Below are 27,906 nucleotides of genomic sequence, written 5' to 3'. Positions count from 1 at the left end.
CAAACCTCGTTCTTTCAAAACCTCAAAATGTCCGTAATCTCCGAGCTCCATCGGGCTTGAATAGAAGTTAGAACTCTCTCTTCGCACCACGACGGACTTTCAATCACCACTGCATCCCCCCAACAGTCATGCTTCGTCTCCTCTGCAAATCCAAACCCACACCACTATCTTCTTATTCACCCCACTACACTTGCGCAACAACCCAGCACTCTTCAACTCATCTCTCCGTTCCCCAAATCACTCCCAACTCATTCACTCCATATAGGTTTCCTCTAAATTCCCCAAATCCACTCAAAACCTCAACTGGGTTCCGATTTTTCCACCAATACGGCCGAAAATCGCAGTTTTACGCTTATGAAAACCCCGTAAACCGGGTTTTCTTACCTGGGTGTTCGCTGAATTGGAGAAATGTTGGAAATTGGAAAGGAAATGGAGTTGGGTTTATGAGGGTTCGGAGTTTGGTGGGTGGTGTGACGAGGGGTTTCTGTAGTGAATCAGATAGAGAGGTAATGAGTTATGATGTTGTCATTGTTGGAGCTGGACCTGCTGGGCTATCCGCTGCTATACGGTTGAAGCAATTGTGTCGCGAAAAGGACGTGGATTTATCGGTTTGTGTTGTTGAAAAGGGTGCCGAAGTGGGTATGCTCCTTTATACTCGGTTGAGTTGTTATTGCATGGTTTGCTCATGTTTTATCTTATTGAAGAAATGTTGTAGCCTTGCCTAATAGAGTGGCATGATGCATTTGGAACTGAAAGGAATTCAAACTATTCAATTAAGGGGGCTACGCTGTCATCCTGTGATTGAATGCTCAAACTTGAAGGTTTCATGTTGTTTTTGTAACTTCTCTGTTGGCAGAAGTTTTGAGAGTTTTTGTTATATGTGTTTCTTCCCTTGTGGAAATGTCTTCTGTGTAGGTTTGGTCCAACTAGCAGTGTGGATCTCTTTACGAAATCCCGTAACCATATTCGTCCCTTCAATATCATACAGGGAATTAAAATTAAAAGTTAGGAAGACAATATGATAAAATTGGTGCAGCTCTATTTTGTTCTTTTGTTTGGTTTATGGGGAAATCTGATATTTACTGAAGTGAAGTCAATTTTTTGTCCAATTAGCAGTGTTTGCTAAATAACTGAAGTCACAATTTAGCAAACACTGATGAAGAGGCTTTGCCAGAAGTTTCATCCAAACAAAGTGGCTTTATATGTTAATGCTCTTGGCTTAGAATGGAAAGTTCTCAGACCCAAGGTGAAATGCTAAGGACTGTGCAGTATAGTAATAATAGTTGGACATGTCAAAAAGGACTGTGCATAGTGAGTGCTTCAGTAATAAGTAATACTAACATTTCCTTATTGTTAACCTTTAATTCATTGTGATTAGAGGGACTCATATCCTATCAGTAATTTATTCGTTGTGATTATAGGTACTCACAACCTTTATTTCGTTATATCTTTGTTGGCAGAGGTTTTGAGAGTTTTTGTTGAAAGTTTTCTTCCCTTGTAGAAATCTCTTCCGTGTAGGTTTGTTCCAATTAGCAGTGTGGATCTCTTTACGAATCCCATAACGATATTCGTCCTTTCAATATGATACAAGGAAGTGAAATTAATAGCAAGGAAGACAAAATTACAAATTGATGCAGCTCTAATTTGTTCTTAAGTTTGGATAGGAGGTTTGTGTAGCTTGGACTAAACGCTACGATGGATGGGATAAGGACTGTGCAGTATAGAAATGATAGTTGGGGACGTTGAAAAGGACTGTGAATAGTCATTAGTCTATGCTTCAGTAGTCAGTAATAACCTTTCCTTATTGTTAACCTTTAATTCATTGTGATTGTAGGTACTCATATCCTATCGGGTAATGTATTCGAACCTCGGGCACTAGATGAACTACTACCGCAATGGAAGCAGGAAGGGGTAGGCTTTCTAGTTCCCCTTCTTAATTGCATTGGGTCTGTGTGTACAGAACACATGTTCAATGTAAAACCATTTGCTGCACTCTTTGCTTGATGCTACGAAGATCAGTTAGAATGGTGATTTTGTCTGAAATTATCTCTGTAGAGTGGCAACTCAAGAACTTAAATTCTATGACAGTCTCACTAGTTTTTCTAACAAATAAAGGTAGCTATAACCTAAATTCATTTGATGAACTTATGAAGATTGACCTTTTTTTTGACGAAAGTACAATCAGATAAATTGTATAACTTTCTGGGGGTTGAGTTTTATAGTTTTATAGACGTTCCTAGATATGTTCTCATATGGCTTTCTGCATATGCTAGTCTTATCTCTATATATATCTATAGGAACTTATATGACCAGGAAAGTTACATGTTTGTCTACTCTTTTCTATTTGAAACTAAAAATCATATTTTTACCCTAGGTTTGGGGTAATATTTTGTTTGTAAGTTCACATGTACTGTTGTCTTTCTTCCCTTTCAATATTGTTTTGGCTGATGTTTTGTAGGCACCAATAGATGTCCCTGTTTCATCAGATAAGTTTTGGTTTCTCACCAAGGATCGTGCAATTTCCTTTCCAAGTCCTTTTGACAACAAAGGAAACTATGTTATAAGGTACCCTTGTACTGCCTTGGGTTATCAGGAAGCATGAATAAGAGCAACAGACTTGTTTCTAAACTTTTGACCTGCTAATTGTTTTGATGAACCTTTATAAGTCTCACGTCTTTTTGAGTTCTATTTTCCTTCATTTTTAGTTCAATGAACCTTTAGCTTTGAAAGTTTCATGTTGCTTCCAGCATGTGACTTGTTGATACCACTAGCTATTTGCTTGTGTGTATCTTCTATTATCTTCAAAATGAAAGGTGCAGGATTGATCCCAGTTGGGACATCAGCTGCAACGAAGGAGGAAGATAAATTTATGGTTTAGTGGTCGCTCGTTGGAGTTACCCGGCATAGAAAAGAGATGACAAAAAGAATTTTCTGTTCTGTTCTCCCTTAAATCCTTTTTAAAGTTAGTTGTTTTCGTTTTTCTTCTATCCAAAAAATATGGGTTTCGTGCACTATATCTAAGCTGGAAACTAGACTTTTTTAAGTTAGTGGCTATGGACCACGAAATACAGGTACGTTACGCGTACGACAGATGGGCAAACCTAAAAAAACACGTTGTGGGTACGGATGGGGTACATCTTTAATTGATGTGTTTTATGTATACAATTGTATTTTGCATATCTAAAAAATACAAATAAAAATTTATCGAAAAATATAAGAGTACTTCATGTTGATTCCATGGCAAACCTCTAGCAGTTATAAACCTTCTTAGGCCCGATTTGATGTAACCTCTTAAAAAGTTAAGCAATGTTCCTTTTCTTAATAGTTAATACTAGAACTCATCTTCTCTATGGAAATTTGGTAATTTGCTTATCCCTCTTTCTATGTTTTATTGCTTTTTTGTAGTTCATACTCTTTCTATTTTTTTATATACTTTGTAATGCAAGCCCAAAGAGAAGCATGACCTTTTTATTCATGGATGTCCCACCGCCACTTGTTAAACTTAAATTTTGGCCACTCTTTTTTTGGGTACTTCAAATTAGTTCTTTTGGAAAAATATGAACATGAATTCAAAGGAAAAAAGTAGTTATCAATATTAACTATCAAGTGTTTAGTGCATAAGAAGGGAAAAAGAAAACAAGCATACTGGTGCAGTATCCATCGAAGTTCCCCTCCTGTAACCATGGCTTATTGGTGCCGTACCCAGATACCAAAACATAGCCCATAGGCTTTTGGTGTACTAGGTACGTATTTTGCCATACTGGACCACCCATACTGTACTAGTACCCGATACTCGTACACCAACATCATTTTTTGAGTACCTGTGCTTCGTAGGTCACTGGTCCTTTGTTTGTGTGCTGATAAAGAGACCACCTATTGTAAATGTGTATCAGAAAGAAAAGTTTGACCCCTTGTTTCATGTTTGTGTTTCTCTTTTGGGTTGATATCACAGAATTTTGAAATTGTGTTCAGTAACTGAGTACTGTTTCCAAATTAAGCGGGGGCAAAATTTTAGTGCATTTTACTATTGTAGCCCGGCTAATGCAGTTTGAGTCAATTAGTACGTTGGTTGGGAGAGAAAGCTGAAGAATTGGGGGTTGAAGTGTACCCAGGCTTTGCTGCCAGTGAGGTGCTTCTGCATTTCATTTTTCACATAATGCCGACTTATTCGGATGGCTTGCATTATCTACGAAGTATTTCGATTTTGCAGATTTTGTATGATGCTGATGACAAGGTTATTGGCATTGCAACTAATGATATGGGAATCGCTAAAGATGGTTCAAGAAGGGACAATTTCCAAGGTGGTGTAGAATTGAAAGGCAAGTCCAATTACTTTCTTTATGTGCATGCTGCGTACTTGTTTTTGCTTCCTGGAGGATTAATTATTGATAGGCTGTATCTGTATCTGTTTCCTTTCTTCTTTTTTTTCAACTCTTTTGCAAACTGCCCTAGTCATCTTAGATTCTTAATTCTTATCGTGTAAAATCAAGTTACTAGTAGTAGCTTATATGATTTATTACATACCCAAGTCCGCCCATGTAAACTTCGAGGTGGGATGTGATGTTACAATCTCCCGACCTTTATAGTTGCACTCCTCGCGAGGGGTTTGAACATCAGTACATCCTTATTTGCATCTTTTCCCAAATGCTCTGAGTCACACATCCTTCCCTGGTGGCCACATATGGTCTCATGCTTAATCGAGATGGGTCCAAGGGAAGAGCTTTCACTACTTGCACTCATTTATTTTTCTATTTTCTGGATTAGAAATTAAGGGGAAACCTATGATGCATTTTAGATGAGGGTAGAAGCTATTGGCATGCTGGGTGGGAGAAATGGATTCAAGTCTCATACATGTGCTTCTAACTACATGCACAGCCCTGGTGCATGATGCTTGGACCTCCCAAACATGTTTCACCCAACAACAAATTAAATTTGTTGGAAAATACATATAATGAATGACTCGTCACTGGTTTCATTCCAGAAATACTTGCTAAGATTGGCTGAGTTTGCAAGGTTTTTATTGGTCCCTGACCTCTTGGCCCTAATAAAACTATCTCTGTACAGGCCGCCTCACGCTTCTTGGTGAAGGATGCCGAGGGTCATTATCAGAGGTTTAAAGAGATTCTCTCTTATGCCTGCAGTTTTACATGTGGTTTTCTTTTCGATCTTTTGCTTGGTAACTAATCAACACTTTCTTATGTTTTCTCATATGCAGAAAATGATCGAAAGATACAACTTGAGGGAGAAGGTACAAGGGCAACATCAAACTTATGCTTTGGGAATTAAAGAGGTAGTCTTCTCTTCTTTGGTTAATCTGTTGGGTTATGAGTTACGTACTTACATGTGTTTCTTAATTTCCTTTTTGCAATTGGAGCTGGAGGTCTTGTAGGCCACAGAATAAATTTGCGGGATTTGGCACTCCTCCACCTCTACCTAACTTTGTTGAACCATAATGACTAGTTGGTTAATAATAGAAGAGCAACCATACAGTATCCTTAATACATAATTTTCGCTAAATGTGTGATGAATTGATAGAGAGCCTTGGAACTTACTCGAAGGACCAGATGTTCTGTTTGAAACGGGTGTTCCTCCATGATGTCTCACTGCCATTAGTAGTTTTGGCAGGCCGGCTAAATGTATCACCATAGTTTCTCTTGCTTGTACTTTATTTCTGATTGGGATTCTCTCAGGTGTGGGAAGTTGATGCAAGCAAACATGAACCTGGTTTTGTTCTTCACACCTTGGGTTGGCCTTTGGATAACAAGACCTATGGGGGATCCTTTCTGTACCATATGAAGGATAGGCAGGTATCATGTTCCTCCAAGTTATTTACCTGTATCATTTGGGATAAATTATTTAGCTTTTCTTCTTGTTTTTGTCACTGTATTTCTCTTTATGGTTTCTTAGGTTAAAAAAAAAAGGGGGGCATATTTCTTCTCTAAACTGACGATTTGTTTTTTCACGAGTAGCGTAGTGCGAAGTAGCGGCATGATGGTGTCAGTTAACACTAGGAAATTTTTCTAGAATTTGAGCATAAATTCTGCATTTTATTGTTTTGGCAGGAGATTGCTTTCACTGTTTTCGAGACTTCTAAGTGTTACGTTACCAATTATTTCAAAAGCTTAAGTTGTAAGGAGTATAAAGGGGAGAAGCAGAAGGCAAACAGAGAGACTTGAACTGAAGGCCTCTCCTATCATGATGGCTGCCAGTATTGTGATTAACAAAACATTAAACCTAACATTGGTAAATAATAACCTAGACGAAGAAAGAAAATTACCCACATGGACTAAATAACCGTAAGTACAAAAAATAACATAAGAAATACTTGACACTAAGGATGTTTTGATGATTAAGCTAGAATTTAAGTTTTTTGGCCGAAATATTAATTTTCTTTTCCGCTGGTGCATTCTATAAGAGTTTCTATGGAGAACAATTTATGTACTGGAAGTGAGAATGCAAAACATCTAAGATGAGTATAGTTCAGGAGTAATGTTTTAGTCATACTAAATCAGCAAAATATCCCAAAACTTCTCAATTTTCGACTAACTACCAGAGGAAGGTACAAACCAATAAATCGAAGCCTGTAAATGTATAAATTTTATAGAACACTTATAGAACTATGCCTCACAATACTAGATGTCTGCCTTGAACTTGTGAAACTTTACACGATAGTTTTCCGAGATCCCCATTTCTTTTACAACAAAGAACCAGCGTCTTTTTGGAGCTTGAACCAAACTACATCAGTATTCCATACTATGAAGGATCAACCTTGTTGAATTTCTAAGATATGACAAAAAGTAACATGGACATCTATATGTTTTGTATTGTTTTTCCATTGGCTTGCCCACGTTGGAACTCTGATTTAGGCAGCTAACTTTTTTCGTAATTGGATATACAGGTTTCTATTGGCCTTGTTGTTGCTTTGAATTACCACAACCCTTTCTTGAATCCTTACGAGGAGTTCCAGGTATGACTGAAAGTGCTTTTTTTCAAGGTTCAGTTATATATTTAATGTGGAGAGACCTTCACATGAATCCACAATCCATCTTTTTTTTTTTTGCTTTGTTGATAAAAAGCATCCTTCTTGTTGGTCTCTCTCTCTCTCTCTCTCTCTCTCTCTCTCTCTCTCTCTCTCTCACACACACACACACACACACACACACACACAAACACAAACTAAGAATATATAGCCACTCAAATTTTGCAAGTTTTCTATTATATTAGGGTCTCCTGATAGGCACTACAATCGACCGACCCCAAACACGTCAAAGGAAGGTGGTCGAAGTCTTAAAGGGAGATTGTGAACTTTCCTGAGCCAGAGATCTACTCCATGTTCAATGAATGTTACTGTATTGGCAGCAGAGAGTTGGTGGTATTGATGGTGCAATGTCGTGGTGCTAATTGACCCCATATCAGAGAGTTTGACTGTCTAATTGCTAAAGTTAAAAATTAGGTGGTCAATAGACAGGAGTTAATAGTTTATGAAGATTCTGAGGATACTTGTAGGGTTAAGGTTGTTCGCATAATTTGTGATGTGGCGCCTTGTGTCAGTTTCTGTCAAATTGGTGACAGTAGGTAACACTGAGGGCTTAGTTGATGACAATTCAGATCCTGGCGTGTGTAATTGGTAGTGATAGTCTAGGGGTGCTTTTAAATTCTATGTTTAAATTGTAAAGGTACCTTGGTTCTTTGAGGTGAACATTTTTTTTCGAATTTTAGTTAACAGTTTGTTGTAGGCAGTAATGACAAGTATTCTAGGGTAAGTGCTCAATTGAAGGCCAAAAAGGGGGGGTGCACATTCATAGGCCGGGTTGTGTTAGGGTCGGGCTAGCACTGCATCATAACAGAACTAATGCGTACCAAGCCCGTCCAGTTAATAAATGGGTTTCTCTTGATATTTCCAAGCCCTACCCTAATTAAGTTTAATTTTTTTGATTCGTCCAACTTTCCCATTTATTTTTTAAATTTCTTAATATTGGCTGAATCCTTTTGTAAAAAAGATTTTAAATTCTAAATAACCTTTTTATAGTGTAGTATTTGCTTCACAGTGCAAACTACAAATGCTAGACGCTAACAAATACCTATACAGATTTTTGTCTTTGAATTTTCTTACTGCTTTTAGAATAAATAAATAAATAACCCACATAAACTGTCTTACATGGGCAGGGTGGAGCCAGAATGGGTTTTACTCCCAAGTCCATCCCACTAATAGAAAGACCTCAATAACTCAACCCAACCCAAAACCATGGACCTCAATAGCAACCAAGAAGTATTTCTTGGTACCCAGTGGCAGAGTGGCGCTATTCAATTGAAGTCCACTACTATTTGGTACATGTTGCTCGTTAAAGTACGAAGAGAAAGGTTAAACGTAAAATATGTCTTTGTCTTCAGCTTTGTTTTTGTTAAAAAATATTAAAGTCTTGATTCAACTATATTGTGGTCTTTAAATAAAAGTCATTGAGATATTATTTTTATGATCTGAAACATTTTTTGAAGGTACTGTTTTTTCATTTATTGTGTGAAAAATCAAGTTATTCAGATACTGATAAGTATTTAATCAACTTCCCTTAATGTAAAATTATATTTTTTTGCTTCCTTTAATGTAAATGTTTCTTTTTTTTTGGAATGGGGGTGGCATGTGCTACTCCCCCCACCATATACCTCTGCCCCTGTTGGTACCTTTTCTTTTTGTAATTTTGGCATTTCTTATTTTCTGAAAAAATCTTGCTTGCTTATCTTAATGACGTCGTCTTGTGGAGTTGAGCATTGAACTTTGGGTGCTTAACCAATTTTAGGATTAAATCTGCAGCGTTGATCTGCCAAGTTCTGTACTGTCAACAAATAGGGATGACTGGAGCTACTGTAACCTTCATGTGTGTCTCATTTTACATTTATGGGTTCAAGTACATACTACATACCAACGTTTCTAGAAAGGCAATATTGCAAGTAGGTTTTGTCAGCGGCTTTAATTGATAACTGTTAAAGCATCCCACTCAAAACCAATTGGTAATGAGGGGAGAGGCAACCCGGGCTCATATATTAGTTTTCGAGGTGATAAATAACCGCTGTGGAACAAATTCCAACAATAACCTTATTGAACACTTTGCAAAGAGCAGTCCAGTTAAGAATTTTTTTCTCCTGAAGATAGCCAATAGGCCATCCTGCTTTTACAGGTTGTTATGAGACGTGTGACAAAGTTGTAGGACTTGTATTATTTTCAAGCTTTACACTTTTTTGTTAGGACCTTTCTTTAATCACTTAAGTTTTGCTTTGTCGGAGAATCCCCGACACAATTTTTTTACGTCCGTATCTGTCTATATTTTTGCTCAGGTGGAAAGTAGATTTGCAGAATGTAAGCATGTTTGATCTAACTCTCGGCCTCTTGTGTATTGATTTTCTTTGTGTAGAAACTTAAACACCATCCAGCTATCAATCGTCTTCTTGAAGGAGGAACTGTTCTCCAATATGGTGCCCGTACATTGAATGAAGGCGGGTTTCAGGTGCATGAGAGATTCTTTTTTATTTTTCTTTCGTTTTCACGTCACCAATTGCTAGGACAATTCACTTTAAGATAAGAATTACAAAAGGCTGTTTAGACCACATACACGCGTAGTACAGTTTTAATTAGTGTTAAAAGGGCAGGTGCTATCTGTCTATAGATTACAGCTTTTAGTGCCTGTTTGAATAGAACAGCTTTGCACTTAGTGCGCAAGATTGAAAAACCTTAAAACTTATCATATGTTCAGACTTCAGTACACATGATTAGGCTACAAATACTGGGTGGCAGGTTGTTCTTCTGGTTTCTTTTGCAACGCTCAATATGCATGATACCTTGACAATTTAGCTGCTTCTTTTTTTTTTAGCGGCGAAAGTTAATTTAGCTATTTGGTTGGTAGGCATTACGCAAATATAAATGCGATGCTAGTTAAATTTCAGTCTATTCCATATCCAGTATTCCCGGGAGGAGCAATTATTGGGTGCTCAGCTGGCTTTTTAAATGTACCAAAAATAAAGGGAACGCATACAGCCATGAAATCAGGTACCCACTCACATCGCTCTCTTTCACTGTTTGTATGATTACACAAAGCCTTATTGATATTACTTGATACAGACTTACAGTTAGTGGAAGTTCTGGCTGGAATTTCCCTAAGTCAATTGTATGTGTATAAGTGCCCAGATGAGGAAATAAAGTAAGAGAACTCAAAAAGTAATTTCACTGCCTTTTTTTTTTTCTTGCAGGAATGTTAGCAGCAGAAGCTGCATTTGATGTACTTCATGAAGGTTTGAATATGGACGCATACTGGAACAACTTGAAGAATTCATGGATATGGGAAGAACTTTACAGGGCTCGAAATTATCGACCAGTATGTACTGCAGCCTATTTGCTTTTGACTTTTTGAACCATTTCTCTAAATTTCCACTGTCTCTTTCGTTGTTGTCCACTTCAGTCGTGGAGGTTCTAATTGGCATCTGACCAAATATTCTCTTGCATAGCCACCTATTGACCCGAGCAACAGGGAACACATAGATGACAAATTATTCTCTTTCTTAGCTGCATATTGACCAAAGCAATGGGGAACACGGAGATAATTGATATTCAGGGGCCAGATATATATATACACACACACAGTCAGTCTCAAATGAGGGAGTCCTTATTTTAGTTAAAATGCGGACCTCCTCATTTCTCCCATTTTCCGATCGAATTTCGATGATCCGAGCCGCTCAATGTATTCAGAACGTGATTTTAAGGGTACCCGCGAGAAATAGGCAAAAAAAATGACCGGGAAGGGCTTCATCCGAGCAGTTTTTGTTTGAACCGTTCGATAAAAAACAAACAAAAACTGCTCGGATGAAGCCCTTCCCAGTCATTTTTTTTGCTGATTTCTCGCGGGTACCCTTAAAATCACGTTCTAAACACATTGAGCGGCTCGGATCATCAAAATTCAATCGGGAAAGGGAGGTCCGCATTTTATTAAAATAAGGTGGTCCTTACGGAAGACGGACTGATTTTCAAGTGAGGGACTTTCATTTTCCGATCAAATTTTGAAAATCTGAACCGTTCAATGTGTGCAGAACGTAATTTTAGGGTCCCCACGAGAAATCAGCAAAAAAAATGACCGGGAAGGGCGTCATCCGAGCAGTTTTTTTTGAACCGTTTAATGAAAACTGCTCGGATGAAGCCCTTCCCGGTCAATTTTTTTGCTGATTTCTCACGAAGACCCTTAAAATCACGTTCTGATCACTTTGAGCGGCTCGGATCATTGAAATTCAATCGGGAAGGGGAGTCCCGCATTTTAATAAAATGAGGGATCCCTCACCGGAACCTAACTCTCTCTCTATATATATATATAGAAATCTTCAGGTAAGGACCTTAAAATGCAGACCTCTCCATTCTCGCCTTTCCCGATTGGATTTCGATGATTCGAGACGCTCAATGTGTTCAGAACGTGATTTTAAGAGTACCCATGATAAATCGGCAAAAAAAATGACCGTGAAGGGCTTGATTTGAGCAGTTTTTATTTAAACCGTTCGATAAAAAACAAACAAAAACTGCTCGGATGAAGTCCTTCCCGGTCTTTTTTTTTGCTGATTCCTCTCGGGTACCCTTGAAATCACGTTCTAAACACATTGAGCGGCTCGGATCATCGAAATTCGATCGGGAAAGGGAGGTTCACATTTTATTAAAATGAGGTGGTCCTTATGAGAAGGGGATATTCTAGGGACAATACATTTGACAACACTTTTGACAACACATTTTTCAAAATTCCACGTGGGACCTTCATACAATTGATCGGAGCCATTCAATATATTTAAAACATGTTTTTAAGGGGTTCCATAAAAAATCAACTCATTTGGATATCGGTAAGGGCTTGATCGGCTCATTTAATTGATTTTTATCAAATTTGACAGGATAAAATTGAATAAGCCGATCAAGCCCTTGTCGATATCTAAATGAGTTGATTTTTTATGAGAACCTTTAAAAACATGTTTTAAACAAATTGAACGGCTCCGATTATTCACGTGGAGCTCTGAAAAATGTGTTGTCAAAAGTGTTGTCAAATGTATTGTCCCTAGAACCGGCCCCTATATATATATATATATATATATATATATATATATATATATTTGAATGGCAAGAATAAGTTGGATTTTTATAATATCCAACGTGATAATATGTTCTGGGTGAGATAGAAAATACCAATCCATGTATTGTAAATACACATTTTAATCAAAGTCAAGCCCGTGTGATTTTATGCTATAATTGCTGATAAAATGTAAGAGGAGAGGTGGCTGGATTTTTATTTAGCTAAGGTTACTGTTTTCCGTTCTTGTAGGCTTTCGAGTATGGACTTTTTCCTGGTTTGGCTTTAAGTGGTTTAGAACGGTAAGACACCAACCTCTGCCATATCAAGTAGCATATAACTTCAATGATATGCACTTCCGGTTTTTGTAAATGAAATCAACTGGTGCTTCCTGTGTCACAGCTACATATTCAAGGGAAGGTTTCCAGTGACATTGAAGCATGGCAAACCTGATCACGAAGCAACAGATGTGAGAAGCTAATACTCTAGATTTGTGCATTTAGTTAATTCTTGGAACCTTTTAAAAAGGTTTATATTGCGTTTTATGAGGAATGCATGATTCGGATTCCTGTCAGTGAGGATGGGGAGATCTTTTCACTGTCACTTCGTATGTGGATCTCATCATGAGGAACTCAGGAAGCAAGAAGATCTATCTTTGAATTTCTAGTATTTGCAGCATTAGATTAATACTCCCTTACTCTGCAGCATGTAGTAATGGCTAGAGATGTCTATTTTGCTTAGAACCTTCTATTCAACAATACTCAACAGTGAACTCTTCTATTTGCAGGAGGCACACTTACACTCCCCTATTCAATACCCAAAACCAGATGGGATCGTATCTTTTGATGTGCCAACTTCTTTATACAGGTTTACATTTGCATCCTTTCCCCACTCTCTAACCTCTCTCCCTGTTTACCTGAAAGTTCCATTTTCCCGTACCTGAAAGTTGAAGATTCTAGAGTTATTGCTTTATGGAGGCAACGGGGCCTTGAGAATTAAACCTCGGTAGGGCAAGAGTTAAAGTAAACCGTGAAAACAGCGTCAGTATCACAATATGGAGGCATTGTAATCTCGTATACTTCTAGGAGCTTGGATTAAACTAGCAAGTTATAACTTTTGAGACCTATATTTCTATGGGAGAGTATCACATTTTTTAGGAGCTTGGATTAAAGTAGTAAGGTAGAACTTTTGAGACCTACACGTCTATTGGAGAGTATCTGATTGTGGTCCATAAATGGTGAAGCCACGTTGTCTAACTTTGGACTTGTAATTGTTTGTTTCATATCGAAGGCATCACTACAGGCGAATTCGTGTAAATACAACTAAAAAAACTAGTATAGAGCAGGACATTGTAGGGTAATTGATTTTCACTCTTTTTTCACCATTTTTTTTTTAATTCATGTAAAATTTCAATATTGCCCTTTATATGTGAAAAAGTGAACAAATGAGAGTGTAATGTTGTAAATTCAATGAATAAAGACAAAAAAAAAAAAGGAGTCCAATAATCACCACCCTTAAGAATAGTGTGGTGGAACAAGATGAAGGTTGCTGATAGTATAAGTGATTTTATAGGGCAATTAGGCAACCCTATAGTCAGCTAACCCATTGTGGAGGCTGATTTGACACTCATGGGAAGTATATTATTCCATTTTCCCTTGTGATTAATATGTTCTTTTTTTTGGTCTACTTATTTAGGAGCAACACAAATCATGAACACGACCAGCCACCTCATCTTCGGTTGAGAGATCAAAGCATCCCTGAACATGTAAATTTGCTGAAATATGGTGGACCTGAGTCCAGATATTGCCCTGCACGTGTATACGAGTAATGAGCTTTTTCAGAACAATTTTATTTGTGGAGCAGCTTTTTAAAGTCTTTTATATCTGATTCTGCTTGCTTTTACTGGAACTGTAATATAGGTATGTCGCCGATGATAACAGTCAGCTGAAGCTGCATATTAATGCTCAAAATTGCTTACACTGCAAGGTAATACCAACATCAATGTGTGAGAAATGAATAGATCTTCCTCTGAGAATGTTTTAACTGAAATAGTTACACACATGTACTGGTGTACTGCTTGCATACATGAGGAACTAATTCATGATTTGACTTTTAGGCACTCAAGCAATGAATTTGCCCTTGCTTTAACTTTGGAAGGTTGAATATTCATGTTAGTGGTTCCTTAAGTAAAGTACGTGGCACCCTAAACCAAATCAACTAATGTGTCAAAGCAATGGTGCATTTTCTAGACTGGCTTCACTTGTCAACTATACACGTCACCAATGACAGTGCATTTTTTCTTCTATAAGGACTTCATTCAACGAAATTGGTCAGGGTAGAAACTAGAGCTTCATTCAGTTCTTGAAGGCTGTATTAAGTTCTTGGATTTCTGGAGGGGACAAAAATTTAAGGGGATTCTACTTCAGGGGAAAAAATGGAAGGAGGGATTCTCCCCTCCACTAAACAAAGCAGCACTTTGAGGGTAAACTTCATTAACCTGAAACTGTTGTTGCTTCTCAAATATGAAAGGGAAAATTTCAGGTTCTTACGTTTCAGCATACAAGATGGTGAGGCTACAGTATGTTAGACTTGCAAGACGGTAGGAAACTTGTGTAATCCAAGGCTTCAACAATGTCTTGGTCCTCTGATACGGTCATCAAAATTTAGTAGTTTTTCGTTGTCTGAATATGCATCTCTTAGAGGATCAAAAAAAAAAAAAAATGCATCTCTTATCACGGAATCATTTGTGTCGCAAATCATGTCAATATGTTCCATTTGCTGGTAAGAGTACTTTTCAATGTTTGACTTGCTTATTTGATTTTCTTACTTCTGCAGTCTTTTTATTTCTGTAGTTAACTCTACCTCATTGGGTTTTATTTTCCAGGCTTGCGATATCAAAGACCCAAAACAGAATATCGAATGGACCGTGCCAGAAGGTGGAGGTGGCCCAGGCTACTCGATCATGTAGACTTTTTGCTTTGATTTTGTTTCAAACCAAATAAAATCGACATTATGTTATTACAATAAAATCAATTACATTGCATTGCAAAAAAAAAAAGTTAACCTGTAGTGAGGTTTTCTGCAAAACTGTGTATCCTGAATTTCTTTTTATTGGAATTCCTTGGCTATATTTTTGGTCATATCCTTTACTTGTGCCTGTAGAAGAGCAATGGTTCCATTTTTTTTTTTTTTTTGTTGAAAGCAATGGTACCATACATGAAGATTCTTGCAAATGCAACAAATGGAAACAGGTTTTTATGTGAATCCTTGTCGGTTGATCGATGAAAATAATGTAAATGAAAAATAAATTTTTGATTTTTTTTGCACCGTATTAAAGATCTCAATGAGATCTTTTAAATAAGATTCATATTGCATATTTTTATATTTCAATAAATCCATCATTTTTTAGCTTAAAATTGCATTCTTAAAAAATAAATACTTATTTTACGCGGAACGGGGCCGAAGTCTTGTTTGTTGAAGTTTCCTAGAACTAATTGAGGAACGAGCGAAGTAAATTTCACTTCGTCTTATATACCCACACAACACACACACACACACAGTAACAGTTGCACCTCTCTTATTAGTAAGATGTCTTCCTCCATCGCTAGTACCACTTACCTAGCAAAATACTCAGGAAGTGAGGTGCATGTAATGGGTGTGGGCACACGCCCCAAAAAATTCTCAATTTTGTTTTAAAAATCGGGTGTGCCCTTACCGGGAAGCGCGGCGAAACGCTTACAATTCAGAGTCGCCACTCGAGTTTTGCGGTGGAACACCCAAGGAACCGAACTTGAAACGCTTGCCACGTTGTTTGATTTTGAAAAGGCGTAGACCGGTCCGTTGTCACATTCGATATCTGAGGTTCGGGAGTCAGGTTACGAGAGGGGAAGGGTTTATGGCACCCCTCTCGCCCGATCCGGAGAACGGTTTCTACTTGGGCATTTTGTAAAATATTTGCGTTTTTCTCTCATTAATCATCATTTTTTTTAGCCAATTAGGGCGGGGGAACAGTTAAAGAGGATTAAAACTGTAACAAGTTTGCATTTATGGCAAAGTATGACGGATGATTGATTGAAACAATAAATATAGATTGAGAACAAGCATCTATGGGCGTTTTAAGTAAACTAGAGCACGCTGTCCCAGAATGAGGCACGCAAGGGGAGGCTATATGCACTGGCCAGGCCACTGCATACAGGGACTACTTGCATGCGTCACCGGTATACTGGCGTGCGCCAGTAAATCTAAACCCACAGCTCATGTTTCTCAACCCTCTGGGCTCTGGAAGGACCAGTGCACACCCAGGACAAACCACGCAATTAATATAGCAGAATAAATGCAGTTACAGGCAAAAGAGATGGCTTTAGAGCAATAAAATGAACAGAACGCCCCATAAACAGTGTGGGGAACATAAACAGAGGCCAAGGCTTAACTGCCATGCAAGGGCCAGTCACTGGACCCATTTGAAACTATTGTACGCCAGTCCAGAGACCCCGTACGCCAGTTATACTACTTTGTCCGTCACTGGCGTACGACTTATTGCTACCGGCGTGCGCCATTGATGACCACACTCGATCTTTGAAATGCTGCCAGCTTTAGGGTCAGGACTAGTATTGATTACCAGCCTTGACCCTGCTGGCACCCCTCTGGGGTCAGAACATGTTGCAGAATAAAAGGTGGTATACCTTTTATGTTGGCCTTTGGTGGAAGGTTTGAGCTTTAAAACTTGAAGTTTCAAGAGATGGATGATGAGTGTAGGGGTGTGATGAGTGTATGGAGGAGGGTTGGCTTCCTCTTCCAACTGATGGGAGAAGTGAGGAAGCAAGAAGAGGGAGAGAGAGGACTTGAATGCTCTTTTAAGAGTCTTAACCTTGTGAACCCCTTGCATATAAATGCAAGGGGGGTATTTATAAGCTAGGAATGGACAGAGGAGAGGGCCGATCAGTTGGGTTAAGGGCTTGTTAGGTTAAGAAGAAAGCCTCCTATGCATTAAATGCATGAGACTTGGGTTGAAAGGTGGTGTAGGAGAGGGGGAGCCGGCTAAACAAGGGTAATCATTAGGGGATTGTAGACTACGTCAGGGTGGCCACAAAAGTCCTGAGCACGTGGTTGAATAGTGGTATTTGACCAACTTTTGACTGGCGTGCACCAACATTATACCTGCGTGCGCCGATCATAACTGAGTCAACGGTCGATGACTGATATGTGGCAGTTGACCGGTGCACGCCAGCATAGTACTTGCGCAAGCAAGTTTGGTTTTGCTGAGGCCATTTGGTTCTGGCTTGAAGGGTCTGGGTAGGGCCCGACAAAGGTTTGAATGAGGTTCAGGACACTCAAAGCTCAAACACACCATTAGCCTCGGAGTGTTCTTGATCGTAATCATCATTGAGGAACCAAAATCCGCAAGTAAACTGATCTGGACAGTCCAAAATAAGGTGTCTACAATGGGTATGTCAAATTGTGGTTGATGCTATTAGACTTATCAAGTCCCAGTTATTCATTTTCATTCTGGTATCTCCCCCTTCGTTTTTTTAAATTAGGATTTCAAAGGGATTCAGAGAAAAGTTCAATCGCCTTTTGTTTTCTTAACAGTATTACCCTTTCCCCCCAAGATTCGTCCACAAATGTATGGTGCTAAGCATCCGTTCCGGAACCAAAAATAAGTCTTTATTTTTTAAGAAGGCAATTTCAAGCTCAAAAATTATAGGTTTATTGAAATATAAAAATATACAATATGAATCTTGTTTGAAAGATCTCAATGAGATCTTTTATACGATGTAAAAAAAAATTGAAAAATTATTTTTCATTTACTTTATTTTTGAGTTTGAAAATGTGAAATAAGTTGCTTATTTTTTAAGAAGGTTTCTGGAACGGAACCTAACGCATTTTAACATGATGAAAGTATATCTACAGTCGAACAAACTCGGAGAGAAGCCAGGTAGAGATGAGGTCTGCCTTCCATCCTCATAAACTTGCTGCACCTATATTCTGAAGCTATTTGCTAAACTCATTAGTCTACTAACATGAGAGAGAGAGAGAGAGAGAGAGAGAGAGAGAGAGAGAGAGAGAGCCGAACAAACATGTGTAAGATAACTAAAACATATGAATAAAATCACCTCCACCATTGGACTTCTAACTACAGTCCAAAATAAGCCTGCTCAATCTTGATAGAAGTCCAATTAACGACAGCCTACAAAATAGTTACATGGACGCATCTAATCAACAGAGAACTGCGGATATATTTGGCAACATAACCGAAACCAAGGAATTGGGATGACTCAACCTTCACGACAGACGGATTTGCCCATTTCTACTCTGCGATCAATCCTTTGGTACAGAATTGTTGATATCTGAAGCATTATCTTTCTTGCCTGTAAAAGGCACCGAAACTCGCCTTTGTGGTTCCCCAGTTTGTCGTAGGTATTGTTCCTGCTGCTGGTGCTGCTCCTGGTGCATGAGTTGCTGCTGCTGAAATTGGTGGAGTTGCTGCTGCTGCTGGAATTGGTGGTGGTGGTGCGGCTGCTGCTGCTTCTGGGGGTGAATTTGGAGCTGCTGAAACTGCTGTGCAGCCATGAGTGTATGCATAGCCTGATTGCTGGGATAAAATTGCTGGTTGCCTCCGAAAGACGGAGGGAAGTTCATCATTGGTCCACCATTCGGAATACCTTGGCCAGTCAGTACTTTCAAATGCTGAATCTCCTCTTTCAGTGCTTCATTCAAGGCTGCGTAAGGGGAAAAAAAAAACAATATCAGTGAGATTCCAAATGATTTCCTACCCAGAAATAGGGAAGCATTAACCAACAAGTGCTAACTCTACACCGCGTGCAACAACCAGGAATTTTCTTAAGAAGCAGGAACCCACAAAGCTTCACCCACTGCAAATTTCCTAATTCACTGTTTCTTTAAATTTGGTTGCTATATGTAAACTACATCAGACTGACCTTAAAACACGCCAGGAGAACTTACTTTTGGTTTCACTGGCGCCACAAGAATCAGTGGAAGAATAGGGCATATGTTCAGGTAGAATAGAAATTCATAAATCCATTGCACGAGCCAGGACCAACAGAAACCAGAACCTATTGATGTGTCATTAATTGGGGTCCACGGCTCTTTGTTGAATGAGTGTTACGTCTCCTATGGCTATAAAATATACAAGGACCACTTGAATTCTATGTACAGCCTACATAGGTGCATGTCACCAACTCACTGCTATATATTATCCAACTATAGCTGAAGGGATAGAATATTGCACCTTCACAAGAATATGACCTAAATATAAAAGAGCTAAGGTATCAAAAAGGCGATTATAAGATGGCAAAACTGCAAGTATATGTCTAGGAGAGACCCTTACCATCTTGCAAGTGAACCTGTTGCTCCATTGTTTGCAAACGCAGTTTCAGTTCATTGTTTTCCGCATTCAGACCAGTTGTATCTCTCTGTTCATGGAAAAACACAACCAAATAGTCATGTGGCTCAACACAGTTCCTAAAAGAAACATGTTCTTACAGAAATGAAACAAGGAAAAATGCTATCATGTGCTCGACTTTATGAACGACTAAGTCGTATAACCAGCTACTAAAAATGAATTTTTTTAATCTTGCAGTTATTACGGGAATCTACCTGTAACAAGGTCAATTGAGCAGACAACGAGGTTGCTTCAGTTTGGAGCGTTTGAACTTTCCTTTCAAGCTCAGATATGTACCTCATCTTCCTTTCCTTTGACCTAGCAGCTGACTGCCGATTCGCCCAAATTCTAAGGTTTACAGTAAAAGAACACCAAAATTTTAGCATGACAGCCAACCATTTCATAGCATCTGTGACAGGAATTTTTCTATAAGACGAAGAGAATGCACGTACAGTCCAGAAATCATGAAACATACACAAGTCCATGTCCAGCAATCAAATTCAGGTGTGTGGAATAATAAAAACTGTCTACGCACGCAACTCAGTCAAATAAACAGACAGAATGACAATTTGCAAATAAAACAAACTTTCAACATGTGATGCATAGAGAAGAAAGAAACCATTGTATGCTGCTCAGATGGTAAATACAGAACAAAAACCGAATCAACGACGCTACTAACATAGTTTGATCAATCCTTCAGATCAGTACCGCAAGATTCAAAGCACCATTTGATTAGTCAGCTGGGCCCCTGGGCTACCGGAAGAGTTTCCCATCAATGGAGAGTGGTCTATGTATAACCACAAAGGAAAAGTTGTCCATAACTATTTCTTTTTGTTTGATTTTAGCATGTTGCTTATTGAATTAGGAGCAACAAGACCCTTATTTTAGATGAGATGTCATGCCGTAAGCGTACAAACAACTGATACTTTGGCCAGTCTTCTGCTGTTGGAGGACTTACTACTCCAAATGGACTATGCCGCAGTAATTTGGCTTCTGCTGTTTTCTGGGTTGGTGAGATCATTTATCAGCTTGCTAAAGATGGTCATCTGCCATCTTGTTGCACACAGCCAGCTAGGACATACAACAAAATTCTTCATTTTAATCATCTGTGGAACTTATTTCGCTTCGTCTTCGATGTTCATCAACTGTGACACAATCTCATACTAGTATGTTTGTACGATCATTGCACCCGATTATGACTCCACTTTTCTTTTTTCCTTCCTGTGGGTAAAAGTCAACGACAACGGTGCCATTACTTATTAAACCACATTGGACCTGGTTTGGACACTCATGCTTATTATGTTCTACTTGGTTTGTTTTAGTGTCGAAAGTAGGAGATCCCCTTACACCAATTTGAATATTTCAACAACTGTTACACGTTACCTCAAACATTGTGAATTTGTTCTTAATGAATCTGTTGGAATTGCAAGTGGAGTGGAGTGCAGTTGGTGCCTCCCTTATACTCTCATGCATATGGGCAGGGTTCGATTCCCATAAGCATCCATCCCCCTCCCAAAGTCCCAAAGGATAGAGTAGATTAGGATTAAGAAATGGCAAAAAAATAATAATAATAATCTGTTCGAATTAATATTCCATGATTTTCAGTTAAAACCTTTTACCACTTTAGCTTGTGAACTTGTTGAGTTGGTTGTGACAACTTTATCAAGGAGCTTTGTGGAGAAGTTTTTTGCAGGCTTTAACAAATTGGAAATTCCAACGCGTGTCCTTTTAGCATCAACATCTAACTTATGATTCATCCATTGTCTCGATGACATCAGTTTGGCATGACAATATGTGAATAGTGTTGTACTAGCTGATGTTGACTGGTCAATATGTCTACAATTAAGAGTAAGGTCTTTTCTGAGAACTTTTGGCAACTGATGGCATGTTTGGGTTGGAGAAACATAACCTAGGATTAGGAATTGTCTCTACATAACGTCAGAATGCCACTCCCACTGCTCAAGGTTAATAGTACTGATGCAGATTAAAATAGAAATATGAATGTGCTAATTAAGAATAGTCCATCTATATCCCATCGTGTCGCCAGTATCACTATTACCTAGAAAACGGATTGTTTCCTCGCATGTAACAGGAACGTTGTACGCCACATGCCATATATAGTGGCATCATAGGGCTAGACATCTATGGATTACGTTGTTAGAACTTAGACCGGACTTATTTCAAGAGGAAAACATCTAAAAAAATAGAGTATTGTTTTCTAATTATTCATGTATAACACATCTACAAGCATTACAAAAATTCTTTTTTACCATTTTGTGTTGTTAAAGGTGCACTCTCTAAATTTGTAATTCATAACTTCATATTTCTTCGTTCCAGGTAAAATTTTGAGGGAATCATAGAACAAAACGTTGGATATGTACAATTCATAGGTATTTACTTGTTGAAAAACATCTTAGCTTGACAACCTTTTGAAAACAAAGCACATATACGTCTTTGAACATTTGACCCCGCCGTCGACAGATCCAGGCTCCATAGACAAACCTCAAGTCCCAATATTCTTTCACCATTCACTTCTTAAATCCAGCACTTTCATGCATACTTTTCCATTCTGCTCAGAGCAGAGAAATCATGAAAAAGACACATTACGCCCCCAGGTTTTCATCTCAGTAGTCTCAGATTGGGTTGAGGTAAAGTGCTGCCCATAAAATGATGAACTTAAGTTCATGTTAATACCAGTGTAGGAGTTTGCGCCATGAGTATGAACTATGAAGTGTCAAATTGATTGGCAATCTGGGTGGTGTTGGTGGCGGATGGTGGTTAATGGTGGCAGTGCTTTGGTAGTGATGGGGTAATAGCGAGGGTGGTATGACGGTGGTTTGGCAGTGTCGCTGGTGGGAGGGTGCTGATTTAGTCGTGTTGCAAGTGAAAGGGTGGCGGAAGATGGAAGAGCAAATTCTAGGCACGATCCTTGCAAGTGAGAGGGTGGCGAAGATGAAAGGGCAAATTCCAGACACGACCCTCAGTTTTTCACTACACCTGCTTGCTCTGCAAATCAAGTTCTACTAGCACTATCCATACGTGCAAAAAAAAATTCGAGATGCATATTTAAGAGCTCCAAGATGAAGTGAGAACTGTTTTCTGCATTTTCACTAGAAAATAGTCACAAAAAGCAATTTCAAATGATTGACGTTTATCCAATGCCTTTACGAGAAAATTATTTTAGGAATCAAAAGATGTCACAAAAAATTGAGCACCGTATAGCTACTACTACAGTTCCACAGTATACACTTGCTGATACTATAAAACCAAAATGAGGGACGAAACAGTGAAATTTAGAGAAGGGAATAAAATATACTAACGTGCAGGAATCTCATTACAAGGAAACCAATAAACAACCAAAATACAGAAGATCAATACGAAGTTCTACCTACTCTTGCTAAATTATCATAAGATCGTTGCTTTGTCCAGCTTATTTGGAGTCCAAAAACAAAATTTAAAGGCATAAACAGGAGCAAACCAAACAAAACAACTATTTTAAGGGGGAAAAAAAACATACCTCTTGGCACGCTTTGGATCAACCAGAGCAAGCTCAGCAAGCTTAGAAGCAGACACGGCTTTCTTTGAATCAGATCCCATGTTCTCTTCTGAACCCGACATTAGCATCTCCGGCTTTATAGTCGTCGATCCATCCAATGACTGGCTGTGCTGATGCCTAATTCTGGACCTCTCACTAGAGCCGGGACCCAGATTCTCAACTACAGGAGTTGGCGCAGATCCTGACGCTGCAGCAAAAGATGACTCACCCACTTGGAAGCCAGATGTTGCAGAGGAAGAATTGAATTTATCCATATCAAGGTACATAGAAAGCAAATCTTCTTCAGTCTCATCCGATAATGAAGGTCCATCTATGCCTCCCACAACACCAAGATCACTATCAAAGCTGATGTCATCAGGAAGAGTAAGAATCTCTGAATGGGCACGGCGGTGTCCCAAATTCCTCTTGGATGGGTTATCAGGCATTCGGCTGATATCATGGCTAAAACGGGCAGAATCAGAAGGCATCCCATGATGACCAAAATAACCCTGTTCTGAATTTCCCCCAGATCCTAGTGGAGGCAAGGAACTATTCCCAGAAGGCGAAAAGACCGAATGATGCCGGCCCGATGGAGGCAATGCACTGCCACCATGGTTCAGGAACTTATCCTTTTCCATCTACAAAAATCTCCAAACCCTAGAAACACTACAATGACACACCGAAACAATGAATCAATAATGGTTCTTCAATTGAATTGAAACCCAAACAGAGAAACTTCCACAAAATAATGTTGATTTGAATTAAAAGCACGAGTACAGATTCATATAAAGAGAAGACATCAAATGGGTATTCCATATTAAGCCAGGACAAGCTCAGAACCAACTACACTGACACAGAAACCCATAATTGATACATCTATTATTATAGATTGACATGTACTTGTAATTCTACAAATTGGTACTCGACGTTATCCCTAAATAAGCTCAAGGTTTTTGTTCGACATTATCAATCAATCAATTAAGTCAGAAACCCTCAAAACAGATTTGAAGCAATGCTAAAAAAACAGGATTGTCTTGAAACTCCGCAAAAGGGGCATCCAAACGCATTCCCAATCTACAATATTCAGTGGTTTGTGCTTTTCCGTCAGCATAAATCTCCAAACCCTAGAAACTCAGAGACAAACTACAATTACATCAAAACACAGGACTGTTCCTTTCACCATAATAGAGAAACCATAGCAGATAATTCCATAAAAATTCTGCTGTCTTGCAATAAAACCACAATAAGATTCATATCTAGCCTAAAAACACTTGCAAAAACTTCGAACGATTGGGTCCTTAAAACACCAAAATGGGAAATGCAGGCACGTACCAAATCAATACAATAAACTTCTAACAAAAACAAAACTCTAACAGGCAAACATTTCCTAAAAGCACAAGAATTGACTCATATAACCCCCTAACTTAACAAATGGGTATTCATCCAAAACAAAAGGGTAATCATTATTTAGGCTACACAAGCTCAGAAAACCCTCCAAAACACATAGCACGAAAACTAGGAAACCCAGATGGGCAATGCAGAATTCTTGGATGCCGTGATACGAAAGGATTTGGGCTTACTAAATCTAAGTGAACAGATCACCCTGGACAGAACTCAATGTAAAATAGGGATTCATGTAGCTGACCCCAATTGATTGGGACACAAGGCTCGGTTTGGTTTGGGGCAATGCGGAGATCAATATGTTCCACACACAAAAAGAAACATACCCTAAAACCACACCGCACAAGCGTCAAAGCCAGAGCAACCCAAAAATTAAAAAACCCTAGAAAAGCAGAGATCCGAGAGGTCTATATAAGCTTCAAACAAAACGAATAATAATCACAAGATAAAAGAACCAAACCCATTAACAGAGAGGGAGCAATTTCACGTGATTTGAGAAAATGACAGAGAGATCCTAAAGTGAAGAGAATTCTTACAGATTTTTTTTGTGTTTTCCACTTTGAAGAGGAAATTGATCGATCCCCTTGAAGAGAATCGATGAGAAAGCGAAAGGGGAATAGACAGGCTTGGTTTATACGTACGTGGTCGTCGAATGGACAAATCTCCGAATCCAATGGTCACGGACACAGAGAGAGAGAGAGAGAGAGAGAGAGAGAGAGAAGCAGCTTGGAGGAGACAAAATGTAATTGGTATGTTGAGGACGGACACGTAGTTGGGACGCTATTAAGGGCGCGGCTCCTTGCTAAAAAAGGGCAGAAAAATGAAAGGAAACGTGGAGTAAGAAACTCTCCATTTGTCCCGAAAATCGATCCGGCCCGGATAGAGGGGTAAACGAGTCGAGTCGAGTTGAGTGTAGTGTTCGAGTTCGACTTGTTTACTAGATAATCGTAAAACACGAGCTCCAGCTCAGCTTATTTGTACATGACCAAACCAAGCTTGGTTCATTTACTAAATGAGCTTAGCAACTCATGACTAGGCTGAGCCTGGACTTTCTTACTCCCTTAGTCTGTATTTGTTGGTCCCTTTGCACTATTTCACACCTTAAAAAATTGTACATATCTTTTAATATGAATATCAAAAAATATGTAATATTTTTTTTTATCTGCCAAAAAATATGTTATATGGATCTTATTTGATAGATCTTAATTAGTTCTATTATACGAAATTTTGAAAATCTTGAAATATGTTGTAATTGAAAGATATGAACAATTTAAATCATGACACGAATGCTGAAAATTAACTAACAAATACGGACAGAGGGAGTAATACGAAAAAGTGGCGCTGGCTCTTAGAAAGAAGCTCTCCATTTGTACCGAAATCAATCCGACCTGACTAAATTGATTAGTGTTATGAAAGTCTATTTTCACGGATTGAATTGAAATGCATTTAGAATTGTTTGCAGTCCACATGATTTTCACGGAGTTCATGCGCATCGAACGATTACAATCACATCGGTGTTCAAATTCCTGCACATAGCTTTGTGCATGTAGCATTTGTCATTTATATTTACCGAGACACTTTTGTTTCGCTCCCTTGGTCGTCGGCAAGGTTTTGGTATTGCAACTGAATTATATTTTTTGACCCGATTCGATTAAAGGGATGGCTTCCGTGGTGGTCGAACCATCAGACTCATTGGGTCTAGCAAGTGGGCAGCCCAACACGGTACTATGGGCATGTGATCTATCGCACGAAAGCCCAAGTCCGTGACATTGCAAAGCTAGGTCGGGCCAAGTTGGGTCGAATGAGGTCCGACTAGGGTGAAGACGGAGGATCCACATGACCATCTAGTGACACTCAATACGTCATGCATAACGTCATTTCAAGAAAGAGGATAGGACATGTGCTTAACACGAGCTTATTTGGAGTCTAAGTCAATTCATTTTAAACAAATTGCAGTTTTAAACCATAGAGAGGTATAATGTTATTATTCACTTGTAAAGCTGAGCACTTTTCTCTTCTCCAATAGAAACTAACTTAAACATTAATGGAATGCCTTCAGGGTGATTCTGGTTGGCTAGGCACTAACATTGTGCTGTCTTTTTTGTTCTAATGTTGTCTTGAGCCATAACTCCCATGAGTCATGGTTTTGACAATTTTTTGGAATAAAAACAGGATCAATACGTTTGCATTGTCGTTTAAATTGCTACATCAAACTTGAAGACCAAATGGGAGAAGTGGGTTCCCCTATAGGATTCTGCAAGGCATGGGATGTGGGTGAGAGAGGACGAGACTTGAAAGAGCGGAGAAGTGTCTTTATACTGTTATTCAGTGATATTGTGGGTATTTTAGCTAGTTTAATTAAACTTAATGATTGCAATAAATTTACTTAATGTTGCGTGGGACCAAAAATTAAAACTAAGTTTTAATGAGGTCTATCTTATGTTTTTCATAGGTAGGATCGACAAATTTATCAAAAAGAGAGATTCAAAGAGGACTATATTTATTTGTCATTAGAGTTGGCATGTGCACGATAAGGGTTTGACGAATAAACCTTATAACTTTTTTTATTCTTCATTTTAACCTATATTATTGATACTGTTAGTATTAATTATCATCTATGGTCTATGAGTATCAAAACAAAATGCTTAGTTCCATTTGGAACCAAGTAAATACAAATGTATATGGGTAAACCATAATTCCGTAACTTCTGTTTTTAGGGTTGATGAGACACTTCGTGTCACTATTCGTCTCTATAAAGGTGAAACAGAGGGAAAAAGTGAAAATTTAGGATGAGTTGGAGTTTCTCTTCTTTAATATTTGAAGATGAAGAAATAGAGGTCGGGTTATACTTATTCACTCATCTCAACACCTTTCATCTTCCTCTCACTTTTAGGGATTTACGTCGTATAGATGGACCCCAAAAGAGTTAATAATACTTGAGAGTTTTTACCACAAAAAAAAAACACCTAAGAGGTTTCGTGAGACCTTATCCCTAAATCTTAGACATATATTGATCACTAGGCCAACCCATTCAGGTTAAGCAAGACACATATGTTGCATCTTATATAGTGCAGTATGTACTATAAATGTAATTTCTTGTATGAATACTTTAAAAGCTCGAAACAGTCCACCACAATAAAAATATTACTAATAGTAGTGATTATGAAGATTAGGGTTGCAAATGAGTCGAGCCGTTCGACTCAAGTTGAGTTTGTTCAAGCTCGACTCGCTATGCAAACGAACGAGTTCAAGCTCGACTCACTATGCAAACGAACGAGTTCAAGCTGAATTGTAGAGCTCAATTCATAAACGAGCTGAACACGAGTAAGCCAAAGCTCGACTCATTTGGGATCGCGAGCCTAACTAAACTATTGTAAGTAATTTATAATTTATAATTTAATTAATAGATTACAAATTTTGTAACTTTGAAAACAACCACACAAGTTATCTGCATGTGCAACACACGTCACACTTAAGAAGGTTGA

At 38.5% G+C, this 27,906-nt stretch overlaps 2 protein-coding genes across 4 annotated transcripts; one reads left to right on the top strand and one right to left on the bottom strand.

Annotated features, from left to right (window-relative positions):
* Nucleotides 1–15,213, top strand: LOC131301308 (electron transfer flavoprotein-ubiquinone oxidoreductase, mitochondrial). Its single transcript, XM_058327510.1, has 18 exons — nt 1–639; nt 1,835–1,911; nt 2,459–2,565; nt 4,048–4,129; nt 4,211–4,319; nt 5,065–5,111; nt 5,216–5,290; nt 5,691–5,807; nt 6,899–6,967; nt 9,408–9,500; nt 9,937–10,039; nt 10,240–10,364; nt 12,336–12,385; nt 12,486–12,552; nt 12,871–12,950; nt 13,779–13,907; nt 14,003–14,069; nt 14,968–15,213. The coding sequence occupies exons 1-18, from the start codon at nt 129–131 to the stop codon at nt 15,049–15,051; spliced, it is 1,992 nt and encodes a 663-aa protein (XP_058183493.1). The 5' UTR covers nt 1–128; the 3' UTR covers nt 15,052–15,213.
* A 2,952-nt stretch (nt 15,214–18,165) lies between these two features.
* Nucleotides 18,166–25,271, bottom strand: LOC131301306 (probable transcription factor PosF21). 3 transcript variants are annotated; one of them, XM_058327506.1, is made up of 5 exons: nt 24,958–25,271; nt 23,003–23,686; nt 19,701–19,833; nt 19,432–19,516; nt 18,166–18,802 (listed from the first exon to the last, which is right to left on the bottom strand). In XM_058327506.1, the coding sequence occupies exons 2-5, from the start codon at nt 23,656–23,658 to the stop codon at nt 18,402–18,404; spliced, it is 1,275 nt and encodes a 424-aa protein (XP_058183489.1). In that variant the 5' UTR covers nt 23,659–23,686; nt 24,958–25,271; the 3' UTR covers nt 18,166–18,401. The 3 variants fall into 3 exon arrangements, with proteins under 3 accessions (XP_058183489.1, XP_058183490.1, XP_058183491.1); XM_058327507.1 differs by having other exon boundaries at nt 24,882–25,178; XM_058327508.1 differs by having other exon boundaries at nt 25,063–25,172.
* Between the last annotated feature and the right edge of the window lie 2,635 nt (nt 25,272–27,906).

This window comes from Rhododendron vialii, chromosome 9a (genome assembly GCF_030253575.1).
Source record: "Rhododendron vialii isolate Sample 1 chromosome 9a, ASM3025357v1".
Lineage (NCBI taxonomy): Eukaryota > Viridiplantae > Streptophyta > Magnoliopsida > Ericales > Ericaceae > Rhododendron > Rhododendron vialii.
The sequence above is the reverse complement of the archived record's forward strand: the minus strand, read 5'-3'. Positions and strand labels throughout refer to the sequence as shown.